The 19927-nt window shown below is 43.1% G+C and overlaps 2 protein-coding genes across 9 annotated transcripts in view; both read right to left on the reverse strand.

Moving 5' to 3' along the window:
* LOC309501027 (receptor-type tyrosine-protein phosphatase S-like) overlaps window positions 1-8965 on the reverse strand; it is a 122874-nt gene extending 113909 nt beyond the window's left edge. For 2 of the 8 annotated variants that reach the window (XR_014206756.1, XM_082172932.1), the window contains exons 1-2: window positions 4395-4987; window positions 3419-3642 (exon numbers count right to left, since the gene is read on the reverse strand). The gene's annotated coding sequence lies outside the window, so the exon portion shown is untranslated. Of the gene's footprint in view, window positions 1-3307; window positions 3643-4394; window positions 4989-7302; window positions 7339-7715 lie in introns of those variants that run through there. The other 6 variants (XM_082172938.1, XM_082172939.1, XM_082172934.1 and 3 more) reach the window with 5 other exon arrangements.
* A 153-nt stretch (window positions 8966-9118) lies between these two features.
* fem1a (fem-1 homolog a) lies at window positions 9119-11854 on the reverse strand. The gene has a single exon (XM_082173034.1). It carries the CDS (start codon window positions 11704-11706, stop codon window positions 9850-9852), a length of 1857 nt encoding a protein of 618 aa, XP_082029160.1. The 5' UTR covers window positions 11707-11854; the 3' UTR covers window positions 9119-9849.
* Between the last annotated feature and the right edge of the window lie 8073 nt (window positions 11855-19927).

Genomic DNA, 19927 nt, shown 5'->3' on the forward strand with positions numbered 1-19927 from the left:
CTTGGAGGAGAGGGAGGAAGACAGCTTTAGAATAAGTGTGTGTAAAGTGTGAGCATCTCTTGAGAACCAGACCAACACGGTTTATAAACATTTACAGCCAGTTTATTTCCTTAGCTCATCTACTATTGACAAGTTCCTTCGGGACTGAAAGCTTAATATGCCAGCGAGTGCGTGTACATGGTCCACTGTGCCGATGCGATCACAAACCGATCATAAATCGTGTGCGTGAGATGCTCTGAAGGTTACAGTGAGATCCAGCGAGAAACAGTCAAAAACAGCAAAAACCCAATTCCCAGTCCAGCAGAGAAACCTGAGCCGCTGCCATTAGCATTAGCTCTCGGATGCTGAGCGATTCTAGCCTGTATTCCCAAACGCATTCAGAGGTGTGTGTCTGACAGAACTCGCTCAGCACTCGAGTGTGTTTCTCTGTCCACAGCAGAGTCGGCCATCTTCTCTACATCTCTCACTGCTGTCAGTCACACCAGTGCAGCCGCATCAGAGCCACATCAGGGCCGCACCAGAGCCGCACCAGAGCCGCACCAGAGCCGAAGGGTGGATCCGAAAAGCAATCACAGAACCCAGCGCCAGGGAGAGACTGTCACCAGTGCAAAACTATCAAGAACATGAATTTATGTTCAAATCATTTGGAAAGTCAAATGAACCTTGTTTACTTTTTTCGTGGAAACCATTAACCTGTCTCACCACTTACCTGTCTCACTGCTGACCTGTCTCACTGCAGACCTGTCTCACCACTCACCTGTCTCACCATTATTCTGTCTCACCACTCATCTCTCTCACCATTAACCTGTCTGACCATTATTCTGTCTCATCACTCACCTGTCTCACATTAACCAGTCTCACTGCTGACCTGTCTCACCACTCACCTGTCTCACTGCTGTCTCACCATTATCCTGTCTCACTGCTCAGCTGTCTCACCATTATCCTGTCTCACCGCTGACCTGTTTCACTGCTGTCTCACCATTATCCTGTCTCACCATTATCTTGTCTCACAGCTCAAGCACAGAACATGTTAGCAGGACAGTCAGGTTGTGTTATCAGCCTGAGAGATACTAACCACCGCAGGCGAGAGCTGTAACCTACTTAAACCTTCACTAGAGCCTTCACACACACACATAGCATCTTAGAAAGATTAAACACCGCCTGCACATGTGAGCATTAAAATAAAGTAAAATACGTTTGGATCATAAAACCACTGAAATGTTGCAGCAGAAGATGAAAACATGAGCTATGGACCAGGAGAATTACAACTATTTCCTTATCAGTGCGTCTGACTGGACATGAGAGATTACAGAAGGATGATCATTGAGGTTTAATACAGTGATATGAGCACAAACAATATCATTTCTACTGTTATTAAACCGCACCAATGCATGTATTTCTGTGCGCACAGCTGCTCTCTAATGAGCTGTTGATAAAAAGAAAGCCGTGCTTCAAACAACGTTCAATATCTATCACAATATTGTACATGCAATATTAAGCCTTTTTTCCATTTTCTGAAGAAAAAACAGCACAATGCCATGGTGCTCTGGGTGGTTGTCAGGGTGTTGCTAATGTGCTCTGGGTGGTTGTCAGGGTGTTGCTAATGTTGTCAGGGTGTTGCTAATGTGCTCTGGGTGGTTGTCAGGGTGTTGCTAATGTTGTCAGGGTGTTGCTAATGTGCTCTGGGTGGTTGTCAGGGTGTTGCTAATGTGCTCTAGGTGGTTGTCAGGGTGTTGCTAATGTGCTCTGGGTGGTTGTCAGGGTGTTGGTAATGTGCTCTGGGTGGTTGTCAGGGTGTTGCTAATGTGCTCTAGGTGGTTGTCAGGGTGTTGCTAATGTGCTCTAGATGGTTGTCAGGGTGTTGCTAATGTGCTCTGGGTGGTTGTCAGGGTGTTGGTAATGTGCTCTGGGTGGTTGTCAGGGTGTTGCTAATGTGCTCTGAGTGGTTGTCAGGGTGTTGGGGATGTGCTCTGGGTGGTTGTCAGGGTGTTGCTAATGTGCTCTGGGTGGTTGTCAGGGTGTTGGGGATGTGCTCTGGGTGGTTGTCAGGGTGTTGCTAATGTGCTCTGAGTGGTTGTCAGGGTGTTGGGGATGTGCTCTGGGTGGTTGTCAGGGTGTTGCTAATGTGCTCTGAGTGGTTGTCAGGGTGTTGCTAAGGTGCTCTAGGTGGTTTCTTACAGTCCAGAAATTATTCAATGTGCGTCTGTGGGATTTGTTCACCTGTTTTGTTGTCCACCATGTGAAAACTGTGAAAACACTTTCAGTGTTTCTAAAGCGATTCATCTATTTAAAAACAGACACTGTACACCTTTTCTCTTGATAAAGTCTATAAAAATAGTTATTTTGATATTCTTCTACACACTTTAGAAACCACAATGATTTTGACTGTATTTTCTGTGCATGTAAATAAACATAAGAATTTCATTTCTCAGTCTCAAAGGTTTAATACAGAATAAAGTCATATTAAAACCCGACGCTGCTTGAAACGACGAACAGGAAGTGGGTAAACAATCTATACTGTTACAAGCGCTATATAAATGAAGGTGACTTGACTTAAACAGTGGTTTAAATCATTGAGACACAACTGAGATCATGATGAGAAACCTGTGAGATCTGTGCCGTGGATCAGAACCAGAATCATCTAAGCACTACAAAACACTCAGAACTACACCTTAGCAACACCCTGGCAACCACCCACACATTATTATGCTTTTTTTCTTTTTCCTTCAGCAAATGATAACAAACAATAAATAACAAACAATATTTTTTTTAGAGTTCAATTCAGTCATTTTTTTACAAAAGCTCATTAAAACTGACTTCAAGAGCAGCGTTAGTGCAATTTAACAACAGTAGAAATGATATTCTTTGTGACGGAAATATTTTGATCATCAGAGCTATTTATTTTATGTATCAACCAGACAATAATAATTTTACTCAGAATCGTGTAATATTTCCGTGCGCGCGCACAGGCTTTGTTAGCAGGAGTCCCTCAGTAATTTTCCTTCATATCTCATATAGATCTGCCAATATCGCAGGTTCCCTCATCATCGCCCAGAAAACACAGATCTCGCTTCCATTCTCCTCCTTCCCACGGGATTCACTGCTTTTCCTGTCAGTGTTTCAAATGTGGACCAGGAGGAGAGGGAGAGAGAGAGAGAGAGAGAGAGGAAGGCGAAACCCGAACAAAGGCGCAAACGCGTCTGGATCCGCACGAGCCAAACCAGAGAATAATCACGATATTCACTTTAAAAAGCAATCTTCCACACACACCCGCCCAGTACCAGCCCCGAGCCGAGCCCAGACTAACCAGCAGCCGAGCCCAGTGCTCCTCCGGGTGTTCCTCGTATACTCCTGTACCTCTCGCTCCGCAGATCCCGCACACTTCACTCGCACGCATTCGCCAGTAACGCGCGTTTACCTGCGGGAAGGTGACGCGCATCGGGACTCGAGCCTCATATTCCGTTATCAGCAGGAACACGGATCTCCATTCCCACAAGCCTCGCAGGATCTTCAGCTCGTTGATGTCATCGATGCTCGCGGGCACCAGCCTCTCCTCCTCGGTACCTTCCTCCTCCTGCTCGTGCGCGCGCCCTCCTCGCAGCGGTGACGTCACGGAGAGCGCGTGCACGGCCGCCCGGACTCCTGCAGAAACAATGGAGCGTCTCAGAGGATGATGATGATCTTCCTCATGAGGAAGATAATAACGCTTTCACCTCATAATCAACACATCATGAGGAAAAGTAGCATGCAAATCTTAATGATGACATTATAAAAAGTTGGAATAAGACTTGAGTAGCCTAGTCTATGTCAAGTCAAATCATCTTCATTTATATAGCGCTTTTAACAATGTAGATTGTTTCAGAGCAGCTTTACTTCTTCATTATTACGTCTAGTCTATGTCATAATTTAACTATGATTTAGAAAAGCATGATTTTGTGACAAAAACGACCCAGCTTTCTAAACACAGAATTATAACAGAGCCTGTTCAGTGTTAAATAACAGTAAAAACTGTTTAAAACATGTTCTGTTCTCGTGGACAACACTGAACACGTTATTGTGTTTAAAGTTAGAAAACTGTGTATTAGAGCTTGAGATGATTTCTCAGAGATGAACACACATACTGAACACAAACAAAGCTCTCTCCATGACTGACTTCTGTCATCATTTCTTTATGCTGCCATGTCATACATATGAATTAGAAAAGCATGATTTTGTGACAAATTGACCTGGATATTTAAACATAGGGAATTATAACATATATATCTGTTAAATGTTAAATAACAGTAAGAAAAGGTTTAAAACATGTTCTGGACGCGATTTTGTTTTTAAAGTTAAAAAAATGTGTAAGTTAGTGCAAATGTCAGGTCGTAATAATAAAGAAGTTGATCTCTTACACTGGATTTGAGCTTGGAGAAGATTTCTCAGAGATGAACACAAATAACAAAAGCTCTATTTCACCTCAGAATCACACAATAGACCCGCTGCTCCTGCAGGCGCGCGCCCTCTGCTGGCGGACACGCGCGTGACGTCACTCGAGCCGGGGCCTGCTGTCATAATGGGCTCTATTGTGTTATTACCCGATTTGAGGGTCACTAGTTTAACATTTACACATTTCAACTGAATATAACATTTCCATGCATGTGGATTACACAGTTTTAACACAAGTGCATGTGTCAGTCAGGCAAGACTTCTGTAATAAACTGAATGCGTTTTAAATTCATAGTGACCAGCTTTATATACATTTATGATAAATTACAACTTTTCTTTCAATCATGTACATTTCTAATAACTGAATATTGTGTGTTCCACAGCTATCCAGAATGGTCGGAGTTCTTCACTCAAAAATCATGGTTTGCATCTGATAATCATATTTTCAAAATGCATGTATTCATATTCCTTAAAATCAGCATAAATCTGCTCACTGTAAAACAAACTTGTTCGGGTAACACTATGAACAAATATGGCTAACTGTGAAACAAGCATTATTCAATCAGTTAAAATGTATGTGATTGACACAAAATGGATTTATTAATGATAAATATATAAACCTGTTATATTTAAAACACATTCAGTTCATCAGAATCTGACTCGTTGCATTTATGCATGACTGATAAATATGCAATGCATTAAGTTTATTAGTTTATGTTCAAACCGTGTAACCCAAACGCATGGAAATTGAAATACAATTTAAATACATAAATCTTAAATTTAGGGCTAAATATTTCTTTGAGTGACTGAGATTCTGGCTAATGCAGCTTTACTACAGAATATTACAGTGACGTTATCAGTAATTACAGAAGCACTAACCCCATCATGCCTAACCTTAACTAACCTTAACTAACCAGCTTAACTAACATTAACTAACCCTAACTAACCAGATTAACTAACATTAACTAACCCAGCTTAACTAACATTAACTAACCCTAACTAACCAGATTAACTAACATTAACTAACCCGCTTAACTAACATTAACTAACCAGCTTAACTAACATTAACTAACCCGCTTAACTAACATTAACTAACCAGCTTAACTAACATTAACTAACCCGCTTAACTAACATTAACTAACATTAACTAACCCGCTTAACTAACATTAACTAACCAGCTTAACTAACATTAACTAACATTAACTAACCCACTCAACTAACATTAACTAACATTAACTAACCAGCTGGATCACCAGATCACATGAGTAGTTACACTACCGTTCAAAAGTTTGGGGTCAGTAAGATTTTTAATGTTTTTAAAAGAAGTCTCTTCTGCTCACCAAGGCTGCATTTATTTGATAAAAAACAATACATAAAAAAAACAGTAATATTGTGAAATATTATGACAATTTAAAATGACTGTTTTCTATTTTAATGTATTTTAAAGTGTAATTTATTCCTGTGATCAAAGCTGAATGTTCAGCATCATTACTCCAGTCTTCAGTGTCACATGATCCTTCACAAATCACTCTAATATGAGGATTTGATGATCAAGAAACATTTATGATTATTATCACTGTTGAAAACAGTGTACAATTTTTTTCAAAATTCTTTGATGAATAGAAAGTTCAAAAGAACAGCATTTATTTAAAATAGAATATTTTCTAACTTTATAAATGTCTTTACTGTCACTTTTGATCAGTTTAACTCATCCTTGATGAATAAAAGTATTGATTTATTTTATTTCTTTCCCCCAAAAATAAAATAAAAACTCTTACTGACCCCAAACTTTTGAACGGTAGTGTTTAATGTTTCAAAAGCTTTAGATTTCAGATAAATGCTGTTCTTTTGAACTTTCTATTCATCAAAGAATTTTGAAAAAAATTGTACACAACTGTTTTCAACATTGATAATAATCATAAATGTTTCTTGAGCATCAAATCATCATATTAGAATGATTTCTGAAGGATCATGAACACCCTAGCAACGCCCTAGCAACCACCCATAATACCCTAGCAACCACCCAGAATACCTTGGAAACTGCCCAGAACACCATAGCAACCGCCTAGTAAACCGCCTAGCAACCGTGCCGAATTTTGCCACTGCAAGCACCACTCAAAACATTCTAGTTTTTGATATTGTTTCACTAGTGTGATCAGGACACTATAGTTCATCTATGTAAGTGAGGAGAGCAAAATAAAGTAAACTGTGACATATTATACCCAACTATTCTTCATACAGTGACTACCAGTAACATTTATAATATGATTATATGGTATTATCTAATAAAATAAATCAGTACTTTTATTCATCAAGGATGAGTTAAACTGATCAAAAGTGACAGTAAAGACATTTATAATGTTAGAAAATATTCTATTTTAAATAAATGCTGTACACTGTACACAAAATTGTACACTGTTTTCAACATTGATAATAATCATAAATGTTTCCTGATCATCAAATCCTCATATTAGAATGATTTGTGAAGGATCATGTGACACTGAAGACTGGAGTAATGATGCTGAACATTCAGCTTTGATCACAGGAATAAATTACACTTTAAAATAGAAAACAGTCATTTTAAATTGTCATAATATTTCACAATATTACAGTTTTTTTTTTTTTTTTTATCAAATAAATGCAGCCTTGGTGAGCAGAAGAGACTTCTTTTAAAAACATTAAACATCTTACTGACCCCAAACTTTTGAACGGTAGTGTAACTGGAGATCAGATTTCATGAATAATCACAAGTAACACATTGAATTTAACATGAACATCTGAAGTAGAAAACAGTTTTTTCAGTGTAAACTCCAGTACTTGTTTTATTTACACCATGTAAAACTCATTTCTACAGTGCATGAAGATCATGCCAACCTTTGATCTGAAGATCCGTCTGGATCGGAGTTCGTTCTGCAATCGAGAATGAAGAGAAACATCAGTGATCAGATGTAGAAGCACACAAACAATGACTGAAGCCTGTGAACATGTACATGAAGGATTGTTTTTGTTTTTTGCATTTAATAAGGGTTTAAGAGTTTCACCATTTGATAAAAACATTTGTTCAGACAGTGAAATGAAACTCTGTGTTGTTTAATGCAGTAGAACAACAGCGTGAAGGGTTTTAAACACACACATCATCATATATGATGTTGATATGATGGCTCATCATCTGTTCCAGGTTTACAGGCACACTTCTACAGAAAGCGGTCATTAACATCAGTGTGTGAGTGTGTGTGTGTGTGTGTGTGTGTGTGTGTGTGTGTGTGTGTGTGTGTGTAAAGACTGACCCGATCTGACGGATCCGCTTACGGGACCGGGACCCTGAAATAGACCCGAGACTCACGGCTATTTCTATCAGCGGATCGGGTTTCTGGAGAATACATGACCGGCCGTCCACTAACAACTGGAGAGAAAATAAAACAAGACATTATTACCATCAAACAACAGCTTTAACATATTTAACAGATAAAGCTTAGAGACTTTTAGTGGACAAAAAAATAGAATTACACTGGGCCACACGTTCAAATACAGTAGTCAACATTTAAAGTGGATCAGAGTTGTCCTCAGACAGGAACGGGTCTTGTTCAAAATGCATGTATAACTTTGATGAAAGGTTTAGATCCACTTCTAATGTTGAATACTGTACATAAGACGAGAGATAACGAGCCTTTAACGGCAGAACGACAACATTTCCTCCACAAACGGCAAAATAAAACAATACTAACCTTTGTTGCTCGAGTTTTCAGCTTTAAAAGCTGTGTCTGATAAATATCGTTTCACACCAGAATCAATATTACAAAATATTCAAACTTGGACTAAATTAGCAATTTGGCATTGAGAACATGAAGCGTTTGTCCTGTAATGCAGTGATGAGAACCCTCCTGTCAATCAAAATATGAATACATTAGAAACACGAATATCATGATGCGTACTTACTACAATTATCATTTACTTTTAAAAAACATCTTCTATTTTTCTGATTGTTGTTTCCCTGAGATATGATGAACGTTTGATTCTTAAAGTGAAAAAGGGTTATTATAGTTAACTAAAACTAATTAAATTTTTTTTTACATTATGGTTAATTAATATAAAATGAAAAAAACATTAGTGAGATCTTGCCTTGACAATAACTTGAAAAAAGCAATACAATTATTACCTGGAAATGAATAAAATTCAGTAAAACTGAAACTGAAGTAAACATGAATAGCAAAATAAACTAAACCTTTTTTATGAAATACTTACAAACTATTAACTATTAGTAAAAAACTAATAAAATGACAAAATTACTAAAAGTTCAACTAAAATGTACAAAAAACTAAAAAAACAAAGCTAATTAAAAATACAGGATTCAACATTTGAAGTGGATCAAAACCTTTCATCAAAGTTATACATGAACATTGAACAATATCGTTCCTGTCTGAGGACAACTCTGATCCACTTCTAATGCTGACTACTGTATTAATATAAAGATAAGACCCTAACTCTATCTTATATGTAATTTTCTTGACAGTTTTTTGGTTTAGTGAACGTGTTTTCATGAGACAAACAGAACATGTTACGACATTCATGGAGTCTGATGTTGTGCTTCCGCATCACCCATGAACTGTAGAAATAACAGTAAATCAGCGTAACATGAGGAACATGAGATATTAGACAGAAACATCACAGGATATTAAAACATGAGACTGTGAAAAGGAAACCCTTGATGGGACACTTGAGTTTTATTCCGGCATCACCACACACCTTTAGTCTTGTAGTAAACCGTCTTAAATTAACCAAATCAGTTGCAGTTTCTGAAGTCTCTGGTTTTAAACAAAGTGTTAAACATTTTCAAAGTGCTTTCATTTGGGAGGCGTTTACAACGACACAGAAACAGCCATTCCAGATCTCACCGAGAGGAAACACACTTAAAGGCAATCAGAATAAGACTACGATGCATATGAAGCTTTCCTACACAACCCTGCAGAGAGAGAGAACACTAAACCGCCCGTTCCGTCACTCCAGACGCTCCTCCGCTCACAAACTGCATAGATATCAGTGTAACGCCAGCAATTCATAAACAGCTGAAGGATAAAGTGCAGAGTTAAATATATTACAGTCACTCCCCAGATGAAAGAAAACACTGTGACAGTCGTTCAATAAAAACATTAAAATCACACGTTAGAAAAGATGATGATGTAAGGCTAGTTTTGGCACCGAGTCCTTCAGGATCACCGATGGGAAGAGGAACACGCTATGACGTTAATGGAGTCTGATAGAAAACGTTTTGCATTTGCATTTGCATTTCAATTTGCATCGGACCCATTAAGCCCTGTCAATCAAAGAATAGCAACCAATCAGAGACCAGGGCAGGTGTCCGCGGCTCGTCCCAGCGCTAACACCGGGATTATTGCATGGATGGCGTGCGTAGTAGCGTGTGTGTCAGTGCAGCTCGATGAACGCCTCCATCTCCTCTGAGATCAGCCCTTTGTAGGGAAGTCTGTGTTTCTCGATGGCTCGCGCGGCTAGGCACTGTAGCGTGACGTAGCTTAACGGGTGTAGCGCGTGTCGTCCGCTGCTCTGCTCGTCCAGCAGCTCGTACGCCGTCTTGTGCTGCGCGTTGGTGGCATCGAAGTGAGCGCCAGCTCGGATTAGCGCCGCCATGATCTCCGGGCAGCCGTTAGCAGCGGATACGTGTAGTGGCGTGTTGTTCTCGCAGTCACGCGAGTCGACGTCCGCCCCGCACTCTAGTAGCAGGCTAGCCACGGCTAGCGATGGGAAGCGGCCGACCGGGTAGCGCCCCACTGACGTGGTGTCCTTGTCCACGGCCATGTGCAGAGGCGTGTAGCCGCTCCGCGCGCGCGGGTTTAGCTTTAGCAGCCGGTACACGGTCTGCCGCTTGAGGTGCTCCTGCTCCGGCGCGCAGTCCAGCTTCTCCAGCAGGAACAGCAGGTGTAGGATGATGGACAGCGCTTTGGTGAACTGCGGCGCCTCCGGCGGACTGTCGCGCTGCGCTACGGCGCGCTCCACCTCACGCACACTCTTCCCTAGCACGCCCATCAGGTCCTGGAAGGTGACGCGGGTGCACAGCGTGCCTTTGGCACGATCCTGCAGCACAAAGGAGAAGAGCTCGGCGAACGAGAGGAAGCTGCTAGCCGTCATCGGGCTAAGCGGGTCCAGGTTGCTCTGCTGCATGTCTAAGGCGTACTTCCACAGGCTAATGCAGCGCTGGAAGTTCCCCGAGTCGGCGTAGACGGCGCCGCGGTAGCGGATGTAGTAGGAGGTGTCCGGGTGCGACGGCCCGAGGATCCGCTCGCGGATTAGCAGCGCTTGCATTCGCATCTCATCCGGATCAGTGATTAGCGCCTCCAGCTCATCCGCCGTGCTAACCTCGCGCGCACACTCGTACGCCGGCACAGGCGGCCCCGGAGCCGGTTTCGCCAAGTAGCCGCCTGCCTTCTCCCCCGCCGTCCGCAGCTCCATCGCTCTCCGCCAGTAGCGCATCGCGCCCAGCAGATCGCGCTTCTTGTCCACAAAAGTGGCTCCGAGGAGCTCCAGCGCGTCGATGCGCTCCTCCCTGCTCGGCCGCGGCTGGTGCACCAGATACTCCACGATGTTGGTGTGTCCTGTGACACTAGCGGCGAGCAGCGGAGTCATCCCGTAGCCGTCCCGCTCCATGCGCGCCTCGCACTTCAGGAGCATCTTCATGATCTCCAGGCTCCCGGACTCGGCGCAGTCGTGCAGAGCCGTGTTGCCCTTCACGCTCTTGCGGTTGACGTCGGCTCCGCGCTCCAGGAGGAACTTAGCGATGTCTCGGTGGCCCTTGTAGCAGGAGATCATCAGGCAAGTGTGCCCGTGCCGGTTCGCCACCTCCATGTCGGCGTGGTGCTCCACCAGGTAGCGCACGATGTCCAGGTGCCCATCGAAGCAGGCGGCCCGCAGCGGGGTGGAGTTGGTGAGGGTGGTGTTGTTGACGGAGGCCCCGTGACACAGTAAAGTCTTCACCACCGGCAGGTGTCCGGCGGCCGAGGCGGCCCACAGCGGCGGAGCGCCCTCGATCGTCTCGCCGTCGAAGTTAACAGATCCCCCGACCTCCACGCCGGCCCTGCAGTGCTCCAGCAGGTACTCCACCACCTCCAGATGCCCGTAGCGCGCCGCGATGAGCAGTGGCGTGCCGCCCTGCGTCTTCTCCTCCGCCAGAGCCTCTAGCTCCTCCGCGCTCTTGTTGCTCAGCAACTTCTGGATGAGTTTCAGTTTTCCGTCTCTCGCCGCGTTAAACACCGCCGTGCTGATGTCCATCTTCTCGGCGCGAAAGTCCGTTAAAACGCGCCTGAATTCGCGATCGCGTCGCTTCTTATTTAGTGAGGAGCGATCATCGCTCTGTATTTTGCTGCCATTTTAAGGCTGTTGTCGAAATGGAGTCGGTGATGTTGTTTGACAGCTCTGTTTACCACTGCCGCTTGGAATGCTGGGTATCGTAGTCCGTATGCGCTGTTAGAGCACAGCGTGAGCCGCGCAAAGAACTACAATTACACTTGTCATCCGTTAAGAGCGCCATTACGTCGACCGGAAAGCTTGTCGCGCAAAGACTTGTGGGAAATGTAGTCTATAAACACGCGCACGCTCGTATCAGCTTGTGGCGTTGCGACTCGCGGTACTACATTCCCTATCATTCATTTGGTGAAACCCAGTCAGCTGACGGAAACGGAATGTATGAACAACTCGTCTGGCATGTATGAAGTCACTGGGTTCCTATGCTGTACCATAAACGACATTTTAAATATTTTAGTGTTTTAGAGAGATAAGTGTTTGGAATTTAATGTCACACACACACAACTGAATAAAGCTCTCTGGATTTGTTCCGAGTTTGTTGTGGTTTGAGGCAGGGTAAATGTACAGACTAAACTTATTTAAATGTGTTATTTACTATTCTTTTATTTAATTCATTATAAAGATTGTACAACCGTGTAAAGTGAAGTGACAGTCAGGATTTCATGTTAAAGTCACGGTCAGAGATGTTTCCATGATGCTGCTTTATTGTGCTGACAATGAAGCCTTTAATGATTCGCAACACAAACACAAAAGTCAAGTCAGCTTTATTTCTATAGCACTTTATACAGTACAGACAGATGGTTTCAAAACAGCTTTATAAATAGAAAATAGCAGAAACAATGATGCAAACAATTATTTTCCTGTTTAGCCAGAGTTCAATTCAGCTGTAAAGCAGCTCAAAAAAGACAATAGTAAACAGTCATTATTCAGTTGAAATCAGTTCAGTGATTATTCAGTATTGAGTTCACTAACCGTAAATTGTAAAGTGAATCAATTATGGAACGAGTTCAAAACTATAAAGCAGTGATGTCATCATCAGCTTAGTTCAGCTCCTAGAATCAGATCAATAATGTTACTGGATATTAAGTTAACTCACAGAAACAATTTCAAATCAATATGTAAAACAGTCTCATTTAAATAAGATCTATGTGGTGCATCAGGTGTTCATGTGCATCAGGTGTTCATGTGCCTCAGGTGTTCATGTGCATCAGGTGTTCATGTCCGTCAGGTGTTCATGTGCGTCAGGTGTGATGGTGCGTCAGGTGTTCATGTGCATCAGGTGTTCATGTGCGTCAGGTGTGATGGTGCGTCAGGTGTTCATGTGCATCAGGTGTTCATGTGCGTCAGGTGTTCATGTGCATCAGGTGTTCATGTCCGTCAGGTGTTCATGTGCGTCAGGTGTGATGGTGCCTCAGGTGTTCATGTGCGTCAGGTGTGATGGTGCGTCAGGTGTTCATGTGCCTCAGGTGTTCATGTGCGTCAGGTGTTCATGTGCATCAGGTGTTCATGTGCGTCAGGTGTTCATGTGCATCAGGTGTGATGGTGCCTCAGGTGTTCATGTGCGTCAGGTGTTCATGTGCGTCAGGTGTTCATGTGCGTCAGGTGTTCATGTGCGTCAGGTGTTCATGTGCATCAGGTGTTCATGTGCGTCAGGTGTTCATGTGCGTCAGGTGTTCATGTGCATCAGGTGTTCATGTGCATCAGGTGTTCATGTGCATCAGGTGTTCATGTGCGTCAGGTGTTCATGTGCGTCAGGTGTTCATGTGCATCAGGTGTTCATGTGCGTCAGGTGTGATGGTGCGTCAGGTGTTCATGTGCATCAGGTGTTCATGTGCGTCAGGTGTGATGGTGCGTCAGGTGTTCATGTGCCTCAGGTGTTCATGTGCGTCAGGTGTTCATGTGCATCAGGTGTTCATGTGCGTCAGGTGTTCATGTGCATCAGGTGTGATGGTGCCTCAGGTGTTCATGTGCGTCAGGTGTTCATGTGCGTCAGGTGTTCATGTGCGTCAGGTGTTCATGTGCATCAGGTGTTCATGTGCGTCAGGTGTTCATGTGCATCAGGTGTTCATGTGCGTCAGGTGTTCATGTGCATCAGGTGTTCATGTGCATCAGGTGTTCATGTGCGTCAGGTGTGATGGTGCGTCAGGTGTTCATGTGCCTCAGGTGTTCATGTGCGTCAGGTGTTCATGTGCGTCAGGTGTTCATGTGCGTCAGGTGTTCATGTGCGTCAGGTGTTCATGTGCGTCAGGTGTTCATGTGCGTTAGGTGTGATGGTGCGTCAGGTGTTCATGTGCCTCAGGTGTTCATGTGCGTTAGGTGCGTCAGGTGTTCATGTGCCTCAGGTGTTCATGTGCGTCAGGTGTTCATGTGCCTCAGGTGTTCATGTGCCTCAGGTGTTCACGTGCCTCAGGTGTTCATGTGCGTCAGGTGTTCATGTGCATCAGGTGTTCATGTGCGTCAGGTGTGATGGTGCGTCAGGTGTTCATGTGCCTCAGGTGTTCATGTGCGATAGGTGTGATGGTGCGTCAGGTGTTCATGTGCATCAGGTGTTCATGTGCGTCAGGTGTTCATGTGCGTCAGGTGTTCATGTGCCTCAGGTGTTCATGTGCATCAGGTGTTCATGTGCCTCAGGTGTTCATGTGAGATAGGTGTGATGGTGCGTCAGGTGTTCATGTGCGATAGGTGTGATGGTGCCTCAGGTGTTCATGTGCGTTAGGTGTGATGGTGCGTCAGGTGTTCATGTGCGTCAGGTGTTCATGTGCGTTAGTTGTGATGGTGCATCAGGTGTTCATGTGCGTTAGTTGTGATGGTGCATCAGGTGTTCAGGTGCGTCAGGTGTGATGGTGAGTCAGGTGTTCATGAGCCTCAGGTGTTCATGTGCGTTAGTTGTGATGGTGCATCAGGTGTTCAGGTGCGTTAGTTGTGATGGTTCATCAGGTGTTCAGGTGCGTTAGTTGTGATGGTTCATCAGGTGTTCAAGTGCGTTAGTTGTGATGGTTCATCAGGTGTTCAGGTGCGTTAGTTGTGATGGTTCATCAGGTGTTCAAGTGCGTTAGTTGTGATGGTTCATCAGGTGTTCAAGTGCGTTAGTTGTGATGGTGCATCAGGTGTGATGATGCGTCAGGTGTGATGATGCGTTAGGTGTTCATGTGTGTCAGGTGTTCATGTGCGTCAGGTGTGATGGTGTGTCAGGTGTGACGGTGCATTAAGTGTGATGGTGCCTCAGGTGTTCAGGTGCGTCAGGTGCCTGGGTGTTATGGTGTGTTAGGTGTGATGGTGTGTCAGGTGTGATGGTGCCTCAGGTGTGATGGTGTTCAGGTGCGTCAGGTGTCTGGGTGTGATGGTGTGTCAGGTGTGATGGTGTGTCAGGTGTGATGGTGCCTCAGGTGTGATGGTGCCTCAGGTGTGATGGTGCCTCAGGTGTGATGGTGCGTCAGGTGTCTGGGTGTGATGGTGTGTCAGGTGTGATGGTGCATCAGGTGTGATGGTGCCTCAGGTGTTCAGGTGCGTCAGGTGTTCGGGTGTGATGGAGCATCAGGTTTGATGATGTGTCCTGTGCTGAGAGGCAGACTGGGATTTGTTGTTGCTCTTTTGTTCAGTTTCACAACAAAATCACTAGTCTTCCACACAGCAGTGCAGGACCGTTCCACTGCTCCAGCTCTGATACAGGAGAGAAGAACATCAACAATCACACACAGGAGAGAAGAACATTATGTAAGTAAAATAATGACAAATGTTTTTGAAACAAAAAAGCTTGTTGAACTCCAGCACTTAAAAATAAGCATTGCATTAACCCTCCTTGCATTTTAATGCATTGTATTTATAGGGCTTGCCTTTTTATGGGCTGAAATTCAACATGGTTGTATTTAAGCTGTGAATATTTCAATTGAAAACATTTCACACACTTTTTCATTATTAAAATTCAATAATCCATATTCACCTTTAAGATTTAACCTATTTAAAAATAATAATAATAATTAACCTATAATATAATCCGACAGGCAATTTTCGGTCCATTTTATTTAGCTTTACAAATTCGCTTCCGCAAATTCTGTGGTTCAAATTCGACAGAAAATTCTACATTTGACATCCAGGAACGGCAGGAATATCAGTAGATTACCAATTGATAATCTCCATATGAGAGAGTCATTCATTCATAAAAACAGATTTACAGAAATGGAGCAACATAAACATAAATAATAACCGATAAACGCCCTTCAGCAGCTGCGCGCTCACGACCGACCTGCCACGCTCGTGCCCGCAGAAGCACACGCACCTGTCTAAATCTGAGTCTGAGTCTGAATCTGAGTCTGAGTCTGAATCTGAGTCTGAATCTGAGTCTAAATCTGAATCTGAGTCTGAATCTTAGTCTAAATCTGAATCTGAGTCTAAATTTGAATCTGAATCTGAGTCTAAATCTAAATCTGAGTCTAAATCTGAGTCTGAGTCTAAATCTGAGTCTGAGTCTGAATCTGAATCTGAATCTAAATCTGAATGAGTCTAAATCTGAATCTGAGTCTAAATCTGAATCTGAGTCTGAGTCTGAATCTGAGTCTAAATCTGAATCTGAGTCTAAATCTGAATCTGAATCTGTGTCTGAGTCTGAGTCTGAGTCTGAATCTGAGTCTGAATCTGAGTCTGAGTCTGAGTCTGAGTCTGAGTCTGAATCTGAATCTGAATCTGAATCTGAATCTGAGTCTGACTGTGCGTTCACACCGGACACGAATAGCGCGTCAAATTCGCGCCTGCCGCGTCTAGTTATACGCTTGACCACTTTGTGTTAATTCGCGCGTCAAGAGCGAAATTGACGCGCGTAAAAACAAAAGTTTGAACTGAAATTTACGCACGTCAGAGGCGATAGTTTCGAAACCCGTTGGTGGCCATCTTTTTTAGATGTTTATCGAGCATTAGCATTAGCATTAATCGAGAGAGTCACCGCTCGTATATGCTCTGGAGAGCAGAAACAGCTGCGTAGGGGACATCGTCGCTGTACTCGGGTCCACCAGACCCTCCGGAGGGTTTCAGGAGTTTCACAATTTGCTCCAGGAGCTAGGTTTGGTGGACCTAACGGTGAGGACGCTGATGAGGACAGCGTAGGCCGTATAAGGCCTCGGCCTCGAGTGGTCGTTGCCTGACGAGCCCGCGCTCTACAGCCTGGCGCGAGGTTCACCCTTGCCCGCACCCACCTAATCTGTCATTTATTTTTGTTTTGATAATAAATGGAGCCAGCCTCCAAAAGTAAAACCTGTCCTGTGATTTTTGTTTGTTTGTATACACTAAATTGTGTTTGTTGTCTTTACATTAGATTAATAGTGTTTCATATAATCTAGAATAGATATGGAATAAATAGCATTCAATACAAAATGAGTATCTCTCATTTATTGAAATCGAGTTTTTATGTGAAAGATTTGCTTTATTGTTGTGCATTTTAGTCATATTACAAAATAATTTATTGAGGCCAAACATAAAATAACATTATAAACTGTCACTTCACCACGTGACAGCAGCAAGTAGGCTCCTGATTGGTTAACGCGGCGCGAATTGACGCAGAAGTTCAGATTTTTCAACTCGGGCGGCAGACGCGAATTCGCGTCAAACGCGTGAATGCACAAAAAGCACTAATAAAATCATTCGCTCGTAACGCGCTTAACGCGCCAGACGCTCAATTCGCGCGAACTTGACGCGCGAATGAGGCGTATTCGCGTCTACCGCGCCGCAGGAATTTTTTACGCGCGTAATGTGTCTTTGCATTGACTTAACATTGAAATCACTCGCGCCTGACGCGCTATTCGCGTCGGGTGTGAACGCACCATGAGTCTGAATCTGAGTCTGAATCAGGTATGAGAGATTGAAATAAGTGTGTCCCAAAGCAGTGTGTTGTAGTGAGTGTGCCAGAAGTCCCTGAATGATCTACTATTTCCGGTGGATTTTCGAAGTGTGGATCCGTGCTCACTATAGCTAATATTACCCACAACCCACTGCGTTTTGGAGGAGGAACTACAAACACGAGTAAAAAGTGTTAAAAAACTACTTAACATGGTAACGCGCGACCGACGGTGAGAGATTTATGGCGCTTTTCCAGTACCAGCTCAACTCGACTCGACTCGGCTCGGCTCGCTTTTCATTGCAGATAGTACCTCCACAATAGTACCTGGTCGTCATAGCGACGCCGCAGGAAACTGCCGTGACTTAATCTTTTACGCGAGACACGTACGCGAGACACACCCGCTACCCACACACACAGGACAATGGAGGAAATCGAGATGTTTTTGTTTTTGCTGTTTTTTATTCAGGATACTCCGTCTGGCGCGTGCAATGATGACGCAGTGAATAGTGACGATTCTCTCTGACCAATCAGCAGTCTGCCGTGTTTTCACGTCACATTTTAGTATCGCCTCATCTCGCTTTAGAACCTCGCCGGAGGTGGTACGAAAAAAAGTACCTGGAAGCAGGTACAGGTACAACTTTTACACAGTGGAAAACCAAACAGAGCCGAGTCGAGTCGAGTCTAGGCGAGCTGGTACTATGTAGTGGAAAAGCGCCATTAGATGAAGGTTTGAGTGACTAATCAAAGTTTAACCTGGTAAAAAAAAAATTTACTTAATAACAATGTGGACTTTTATAAAGATCCGTTTGGCCATTAACTTTTAAATGCCTCATTATGCATTAATATGAGGAGAGTCTCTGCATGAAAGACCCGCGACTGCAGATCGACGAGCTTCTGCATTTCTCTCCGATACAGCAGGAACTGTGAGATGATTGACGAGTCAGTTTACAGGTTGTGTGTAACTAAGCGACAGAGAGCAATTGTATGATGTGATCGTGTGTCCCAAAGCTTGTCTGCTCTTCTTCTACACACTCAAAAGTATATACTTTTTCTTCACAAAAAGAGAATACTTTTAGGGCGTAGTATAAGTAGGCGAATTGAAGAGTCTGAATCGGATGCTCGTGTGTTTCATCAGTTCAAGCGACGCGAAGTGACTCCGGATCACAGCAGCACACGTCACGATTCGGAATCACTGAAGCGTCAGAGAGCAGCCAATGAGTGAAACACACAAATGAATTGTTTATGACAATTTAAACCGATTTAATGATAACAGCGCTTACAAACGCCTCGGTCTAACAACTAAACGTGCTTTACATATGTTAGTTTGTGTGCCGGTGTTTTCTGATATGAAGCTCTTACTCACCTTCATCTTCACCTTCCTCAGATCAACAGGTGATGCTGACGGGCTCGAGCGAGTCATCGGAGTCTCGAGGAATAACGAGATCGTGTGTGTGTGTGTGTTTATATAGAGAAGGGGAATAATGAGATCGTGTGTGTTTAATATGTAGGAGAGGAATAATGAGATCGTGTGAGTGTTTATATAGAGAAGAGCGGATCCTCAGGCGTGACGTGTCACATGATCAGCCAATGAAAACCTTCAGCAGGACTGAGCTCTCAAACCTCATCACACACTCACACAATCACAGGCAGGACTATTAATCACACACAACATTACCCTATATTAATTTATTCATCAATGATTCAAATAACACCTATAGACGGTTTATTGATAATCATATTTTATTTTATTTCATAGAAAAAAACAAGGCTTGAACTGAAATCTCTGTAATGTGAGAATTGGGTAAATTCCTCTCCCTCAGTTTCACACTCTTGAACTCCAGTCTAGATTCTAGTTTATCATAAGCTGATGATGGAATAATGATGGAGATCAGTGACACGTTTGTCTTCTCATCCCTCGACAAAACAAGAACAACACAGTCTAACAACTGCAGAAATTAAAATACATATTTGTGGGGGGATAAGCAGAAAAGCAGCTGGAGAATTTTGTTTTAAAACATGAATTGCATAGTATATCTATTTATTTTTCAATTTAAACTGATTCTTAAATTAATAGTTTTATTTAGTAAACTTTGAAAACATGAACTTAAAATGCAGATTTAAATGTTTATTAGTCCATTCAAAAAGTTATTATTTTTCATTTGCGTGCCGTTCTGAATATATGATCACGAGACACTGATGATCATGACAGGAATTGATCATTCATGGGGAATAATTGCATTGACAGCATTATACAAACAAACAACAAAAATAATGAACCATCACTGAACTTATACTTAAGCTGGACTGTGACGCTATTTTCTTCTAGAAAAACAAACTTTGTTGCATTATTTTCCTGTAATC

This window comes from Leuciscus leuciscus (genome assembly GCF_965113295.1).
Source record: "Leuciscus leuciscus genome assembly, chromosome: 6".
Classification (NCBI taxonomy): Eukaryota; Metazoa; Chordata; class Actinopteri; order Cypriniformes; family Leuciscidae; genus Leuciscus; species Leuciscus leuciscus.

What these genes read in the sequence shown, in the direction of transcription:
- fem1a (XM_082173034.1), bottom strand. Translation starts at nt 11,706, where the DNA reads ATGGACATCAGCACGGCGGTGTTTAACGCGGCGAGAGACGGAAAACTG.